Here is an 8,560-nt window from a genome sequence, read left to right on the forward strand (position 1 = left end):
ATTATTATTCGTTAAAATATTAATATATTTAACATGATTAGCCTACACCTCATTCCAGAAATAAAATACAAAATTGTTTAGAGTTCATAACAAATTTAACATCTTTGTCTTTGTTTGAGGACAACCGTTGGATCTTTGTTTGAATATTAACGTGGGGGAATACCCATATTCTCCATAGGTAGTGTTTTATTTTCCTAATATTATCGATGGAATATATCCGAAATCAGGTTATACTTTTTAAAAATTTTGATAACATTTTAGCTATTCTGTAATGGATTAGTAATGCATTAGTCTGAAATATATTAAATAACGTAAAAGAAAATGTATAATGTTCATATATATACAACGCCATGTAGCTACATTTTCTAATTTCCTCTTCTGTCACAAAAAGTAGTGCTCCGCCACGACCAGTTATTGCTCTAACACTACCCTAGGGCTATGATTTGGAAGACAATGCAATACATTTACGAGTATTTCCTATAAAAAGACCTTAATGTTCGTGTTGAGACACGGCTTGTACATAAAAAACACACATTTCGGCGGCACTGAGGATGCAAGACGTCGAGTAGAGTTGTTTAAAACTAATAAGTGTGAAATAATGTTTAGTTTTTAAATTTGTAATGATAAATTTCATTCATGGAAAATTTAAAATTAGTATTGTCTGTTGCAGACTGTGGAGCATCTGAAGAATGGGTTTGAAGGAAGATAAAAAGTCAACGCATATTTCTAGAAGGTAATGTTTCAGTTAATATTTTGAGTTGTTACTTTTATTAAAATTGTTTTATGCAACCTCATCGCCTATACAAATATGTACAATGAAGGAATTGCTATTGAATCTTTAGCATGAATGTTGCAATGGATTTTTTAGGTGTGTCCCTTTGCCACTGAAATGACCAACGGATATTTCATATATAATACATACATTAACTAGGTACAAACAATGAATGTTTAGTTTATTTTATATTTTTAACTCTTTTCAGATCCACTAGAATTCTCCATTTCAACAAATTAACAAATAACACATTAAATACACTAGTATTAATAATGATTTTTTATAACGTGTATTATATTTTTTGATAACATTTCGTAACGATAACACTATGTTTGTCATATAATATTATTTTCCTGAATTGTTGAGAACAATATTCAGGTAGTTAAAATGATTTTTAACTGTTTCAGTAAAAGGAGAAGGACGGATGTTTCTCGGATGTGGTCGAGATCACGCTCGAGGTCATCATCCAGATCCCGATCACGATCATCAGGGTAAGTTCTTATACATTACTTTTGCAATTATGCTTTATGTATATGAATTATACAAGAATATGAAATTAAAGATTACTCTTAAAGTGAAATTAATTTCTAAGAAATATAATGTTAGGAAAAAAATATACACATAGTCATAACCCTGCGAATCATAATACAGTCAAAGAGGGTCTAATTCCATCGATTGTATTCCACTTGGGGTATATGGGGTAGAGAGCCAACTCTTGGGTGGGCCTTACTCTTCAATAGACCAACATTTGTGCTGTCTCTTTGCTGTATGTATAACTGTTTATGATGTACGATGTATGATGTTTACGATGACTGCACATACTTATGTTAAAACAAACACGATATACTGTATGGGTTTTAACTAGTGTCCTCGCGTTTTATTTAAACCCTCTTTTTATTGTGGTAGGGGAGGGATTGATTTCAGTAATGGTATTTTAACTGGATAGGCGTAGTGTTGTTAATAACTTTCCAAGAATATTATTGGGAGGGAAAGAACAATAATTCAAATATACTTTTAATAGTTATGTGTGATTCTATTAATTGGAATTTTGGTTGAATACAATGGGTAGATGTGCTTGATAGTTAATTTATAAATGAGCAGATTATTTTTACTTACTACATATTATTATCCTTCACATCTACTTGTTAAGCTGATTTGTTAGTTAAGGTCTAATTAAAACATGTTGTGGTACATATTATTTATTATTTTAAAATCAACTGGTTACATTCAAAATTCATGTGTACCTGATTAGTTTACAACAAGGTTTTGTCGGTCAAATCGTAGTTTTGACGTGTTATCTTTAGGATAACTCAAAATAAATAATAGATGTATTCTCTCATAGATAGCTTGAACAGTGTCGTGTAGTACTGATCTTGTTTTGTTTATGTTTTCGCATGTAAGGTAACGGATGTCGGTGTACGTGGTTTTACTGATTTATAGCAGAATTTTACTCAATTACAATAAAATGAACGATTTATGTATTTCAGGTCACACTCTCCACAACGTAGTTTTTTGGCTCAAGAGGAGAGAAGGGTCCTGTTTATCGGGAGGATTTTGAAAGAGATGACGATGGATGATCTTAAAACACGTTTCCAACGATTTGGAACAATAATTAGCATTGACTTCAACGAGAAAACGTAAGTATTAGAGCTTGAAATTTGTGCTATACTGTTACAGTGTGAAAGTAGATATAATAGTGTATACATAACTAACATTCATATTTTGTAACACGAGTGTATTTTTTAACAGAGACAACTTTGCATACATTACGTACGCAAGCAGTGCGGACGCCTACCAGGCCGTTGTGTACGGCAAAGATCAAACACTCTTCAAAATCTTGCGGTACGACAGGCGCAAGGCGCCTCGATAGAAGCTGGCGGTAAGCAAACTGCATCGAGTTTTCTTATTAAGAACAATGTTAAACCTTATGCTCTTTTATTCACCTACTTTAATTCGTATTGCTGTGGAGGATGTCTCGCCTTAATGATATATCAAATTAGCAGACACTCCATTTTAACATATATTTTGAATACAGTAAATATTTTGAATATTTAAACAATAAAGTACAAATTAGTATTATTTAGAATTGTAATAGCAGTTTACAGTAATAATTAACCATATAGTGTTTTATACGCTTTAATAAGGTAAAATAAAATAAAATTAGATTACTCCTATATTCTATGACTGAAAATAGGGTCGACAAAGTGCATGCGGTTTAACATATTACTTATGGTGCTAAATTCTCGATAGCCATAAATACAGCCAGCTATTAACGATATATGCCGAGTGAGGTGAGTTGCTAGATGTTAACATATTTATACACATACTAAGATGATCAATTCGACTGTAAGATAAAACAATCTTAATTTAATACTGTAATGACTGTTAAATTAGTTGCTAATTATCCTAATAATAATCTTCCTTTTCTTTTGCAGGTCCTCACCAGGAGAAAAATCCTGCACCGAGCCCCATGTGCTCTGTGCGCCGAGCTGGAAACCGTGCACTGAGCAGCCAAGTATCAAATGTAATGTAAAACAAAGTGAGAAGGTTCCAGCATCTAAGAGGTCAGTCTGGCACCAGGTCCAGATTACATACCGAACCTAATTATAATATTAATAATAAATAATTATAACTAGAATCAAGAATTGCAACACATAACTGTTGTTTCACAAAAGTAAAAATTTTATTGATACCGTAAATGTAAACACTGCAATGGATAACTATACCTAACAATGACTAGTAACTATTTTTTCAGTATATTTTTTAAAAATCGTACAGTTTAATATAGATCTCTAAGTTTGATTAAAACCAACCTTAAATTAAACTAAAACTTACTTTAGTTGTGTTATTAGGTTTACTGTTAGAACAGTACATGTGTACACTTTAAATAAAGAGGGTTTTTATTTGTTAAGTCCTTATACACTTTTCAAGATATGTGGCATCTGGAAAAGCTTTGATGCTGATTATATGATTAGAATCATTAACAGCTAAATAAACAAACCAGCTATACAAATTCCATTTGAATTATTGTTGAACCTTCCTTAAGACAACTACAATCATGATAACGAACTCTTATATTTTATTAAGTAGTAAGTAAAACTTTGGGAAAAAACACGTTACCCATCTTTAGACAACACTAACTCTGTTATTTTATGAAGTGACTGATCAAAGTTTTTCATACACTTTGAAGGAAATATTATTTTAAACAAAACGGTGTAAATAAAGTACACAGAATGCGACTAGCCTAAAATTGAAATATACAAGCCTTCCTCCTACAACCTCAACCTAACACCATCATAAACCATTATTTCTTGAAGGAGGAGGAGCTCTTCTAATTGGAAATATAAATTTTCTATTAGTTTATTAAAGAAAACTCACAATTCGCCAATTATTTCCATCATCAGGTTTATTTCTTGTTTCTCTAAAAATTAGAATGAATATATTTGGTATGATTATGTTCTCAGCTGACTACTGCAGCTGAGCACTCTTGGAATTTTGCTCGACGGATAAGATTTATTACTTCGGCGCTCAGTGCACGGGTTCAGCTTAGTGCTTAAAATGTCACAGCGTTCAAGCAGGACACCTTGCAGCCTTGAGTCAATCGCATATCTACGCAAGTACCACTATGTGCATCATCAGGTTTTGAACACACACACACACACACACACACACACATATCTTTTTTTACATATATATCATGGCTGTTAATTCACATTGTTCCACGAATTAAGCAGATACCTTTGACGCATTTTGTTGTTTTTGTAAATATTGTTAGTAATAATAATTTTTCTGTTAGTGTAATTAGGTTACATAATTTGAGTACGTTTTAGTTACTTTTAACGCATGGACGCTCAGGTAGTGGCATGTACAGTGTTTTAGTTTTAAGTTAGTTTTAATTTGTGTTTTAGTTTAGTTAATTGCATGGACAATGGTGTAGTGTTAGAAAAGTGTTTTTGTAGTAATATGTCTAGGTTAGTTTAGGCTAGTGGTGGATGAACTCTGTCTTAAACATCACACGATGTTCATGGCAGAGATTAGCGGAGTTACAGACGTCCCCGAGAGGTCTGGGCAGTTAGTTGCTCAGACCCCGTATCCACTGGGCAACGTGTGATAATCACATCAATAGGAAGTGATTTTCAAACGGCTGACTGTACACGCTTAATGGTAGAGATTAGCGGAGTTACAGACGTCCCCGAGAGGTCTGGGCAGTTAGTTGCTCAGACCCCGTATCCACTGGACAACGTGCGATAATCACATCAATAGGAATTGATTTTCAAACGGCTGACTGCACACGCTTAATGGTAGTGATTAGCGGAGTTACAGACGTCCCCTAGAGGTCTGGGCAGTTAGTTGCTCAGACCCCGTATCCACTGTTATTATAAGATACTATTACTGTGATATAAAAGTCCAAAGCAAAATTTAGGCGATAGACTAAACTCTTTTTCCTATGACATTTTGTTAGTACCTGCAAAAATTTCTCATCTCCGTGATATAATTTTTACAATATTCGTATTTAAAAAGTAAAATGGTTTTATTTTGTACTGCCATAATAATTTATTTTTACTGCCATGTGTGGCAGTACCGTTGTATGCAAGCAATATTTTAAAACTCACTATACTTTAAGGTCTTATAATTTGTATAACACATAAGTTTTAAAATTGGTTTATAAAGGTTAGCATAGAAAATAAGAATATAAATTATTTTAACTATTTGTGTGCAAGCCAACTTTGAGGGTAGTTTACATTAAACGCTTTTGGCTGATAACCTCACGTAGTATAAAGACATACCTTACCAAATGCATTCATATTCTTTTAAACACTCACAAATTATAAATATAACTTTTTATCATTATGATATGTGAGACATGTAAGAAATCCCCGTCTAAATATGGGGATTACGGTACTTGTGGAAAATGTGGGTTAGATTTTCGTTTCCATTGTGGTACTTTACAGACTATCCGGAAGTTCCTTTAACTCTGACATTATCAAGAGTGTACTGTAACAAGAGACATCTCATGCCTATATTCCATAATGTATTGCATAATTGCTTACATTTCATACTCTAAAATACACTTTGATATTGATTGGTGCTTTATTTTGAGATATGTTGAGTATAGCACAGTAGTAGTTTGCTAACATAGAGTGTAAGCATTTTATAAAGTATAATAATTGTGCTATAATGTATGATTTCCGTTCAACAGCTCAGCTGTTAAAAGGTAATATATATATTTTATGCGTACTAAACTACTCATATTTCCCAATAAATCATAGTTAATTTTTCATAACATTATCTGTGATCTTGGATATATAAATGTGTCTAAGTAACTGTTTGACTTGGATGAATAGCCTAGTTTAGATAGTTACTCTCCGATACATTTTTAAATCGTAGAAGCTACTCAAATTTAGTTTTTTACATATTGTAATTTCGAAATATGCATGTTGAGAGAATGGTTTTAATTAACGTGATTTTGTTTTATCACATACAACTAAGAAAATAGTTCGCTTTCTAGATAGAGATAACAATATTCTATTTTTAACATTTCCAGTTTGACAACCCATTAAATTAAAACGAGTCAATTTGGTAATGCTACTGTTTTATATATAGTCGTAGCGTGGACATAGTTATAACGTTTTTATAGTATTTGGGAAGCCAAAGTGAATATTATAAACGTAACAAACACTAGTACTTTCTAATCCAAGAAAATAATAATCTCAAACAGGTAATAAATGATACTGTAACTGATATTTAAAAGGGTTTGTTGAGCTCCGTAGCTCTAAGTGGGACTGCACCGGCCGACTACGACCTTTTACTGACTTTTTACCCTGGGAAGTTTTCCTAACCCAAAGTCCACTAATCCTTACCGACAACACCATAAATACATCTGCAGTTTACAGTAGAGTTGGCAGCTTCTAATTATTACAATTCTTAGAAACGTGAACAATGCCGGCACTAAACAAGTCTCACTTAAACGCGTCTCCATTGTTTTGGTTTCTGGAAATTTCCGTGTCATCTGATAAGTGTGCAGCTTTTCATGAGATTTTTACAAAATTGTTCCAAAAATTACTAAATGGTTGTTAGTAACTGAATTTAATATTATTAAGCAGCTATTCTCGTTTTAAAAACTTGGGTTTAGAAGCAGAAAGTTTAAAGTAAATAAATATTTTTTATTAAGTGCTTTGTTCTTTGTATCAACCATGAGTTTTTTTAATTATAACTGATACACCGATTTTTTTTCAAATTTAAATTACTCTATATAGCTCATTTACTATTTACAATGTGCATATGAATGAAAGTTCTCGTTTTATATAAAATTCAGACATCATACTTCTTTTTAACAACGATTTAATGCTGATTTTTTTTAAATTTGTTTGAAGCCGCATACAAGTATCATCATATTGATGATGTCCATGCTGTAAATATCATTTAAGAATACTCATATTTATTGGATCATTGATTACCTAAATTGACTTTACGATATTCGACTGTTCCTCAAAGAATATTAGTTACAGCGTAATTACATGAAACTATCTAGAATTATTTTGAAACTAAATAATTTTTCTTGACCTGTGAAAATTTTTGATATTCGTGCAGAAATGGCTAATTTTGTGTAATACAACAGTTACATGGTACCTTAGTTCATAAAAAAACTAAAATTTGAACTAAAACATTTTAATAATAAATAAACTCTAACTTTTCCTTTTTTAGAGTAAATTAAAGCACAAATTATCAAAACCTTCTCAAGTAGGAGCTTCCCAATTACAATGCATTAATTACCTCTTAATCCAAGTTTTGTAGGATTGGATACATTACACGGCAAACTCAGTTTTTTTATAAAACCTTATGATATTATGTATTGTTAAAACATGAATATGGTGATCTATAGTTTTGTAGCTATCTCTAGGATTAAACATCAGAGCTAACTAATTAGTTACACGTGTTTAATCTAATAAATAATTTTTTTAAAGTTTATTATAAAAAAAGTAAGTTCTTTACAAATTTGTTTTTGTTAGAAACTGAATAATTTTCATTAACAATTTAAAGTAAAAACACAAGTAAAGAAGACTATAAAGTAATGCTATGCATGAACTTTTTTATATCGTGTTAAATTAAATATTTGGATAATGACTTGTTTAGTTTTTTCCTATTACATGTAATGTTTCTTGTAGTTTACCATCAGCCTATTCTTATTAAATGATTATCTGTAACATAAGCCCGTTCTAACTAAGTAATTATAATCTTCTATTTCGGATGGCGACCACGCTGCCAGTGTCGGCACCGGACAAACATAATTCATTGACAAAAGGGTGACAGGAGTTTTCCGGTGGATGGCCTCTCACTATGGGACTCGATTATGACTTTAGACAACAGGACGACCTTTGAAATTAGCAATGGCGCCGCTGGGGAGGGCTATGACACTGGGACAGCCCTGAATACAGAGCTCTTTTGTCCCACAGACAGTTCTTGGAAATAAACAAGATTAGTCACCAATTCTGAAAAAGACACCCGCTTACGGTGACACTAATTTTTAATTGTGTTTGAAAGTTTCCACGTTGCAATAATATGTGACATAATTTGTTTTACTTCTACATCATTATATTTCCATGAGTCACTACCGTAATTTATAAAATCTATTGCTATAATTACAATGATATTTTATGTTATACTAATATTGTTGTCTTTAAGACTTGCATATTTGTATCTAAATGTGTTTATTTCAATGTTGCGGAAGTCATGCTTTATTTTTAAATGCAAGTTAAGTTTTATTATATATTTAACCTCAAGTGCTAA

At 31.9% G+C, this 8,560-nt stretch overlaps 1 protein-coding gene across 1 annotated transcript; it reads left to right on the forward strand.

Annotated features, from left to right (window-relative positions):
• Positions 1-580: 580 nt before the first annotated feature.
• LOC124370771 (peroxisome proliferator-activated receptor gamma coactivator 1-alpha-like) lies at positions 581-3,416 on the forward strand. The gene is made up of 5 exons (XM_046829071.1): positions 581-733; positions 1,180-1,263; positions 2,260-2,409; positions 2,522-2,651; positions 3,208-3,416. The coding sequence occupies exons 1-4, from the start codon at positions 690-692 to the stop codon at positions 2,640-2,642; spliced, it is 399 nt and encodes a 132-aa protein (XP_046685027.1). The 5' UTR covers positions 581-689; the 3' UTR covers positions 2,643-2,651; positions 3,208-3,416.
• Positions 3,417-8,560: the final 5,144 nt, after the last annotated feature.

The sequence above is a fragment of the Homalodisca vitripennis genome, unplaced genomic scaffold, assembly GCF_021130785.1.
Source record: "Homalodisca vitripennis isolate AUS2020 unplaced genomic scaffold, UT_GWSS_2.1 ScUCBcl_467;HRSCAF=2529, whole genome shotgun sequence".
NCBI lineage: Eukaryota > Metazoa > Arthropoda > Insecta > Hemiptera > Cicadellidae > Homalodisca > Homalodisca vitripennis.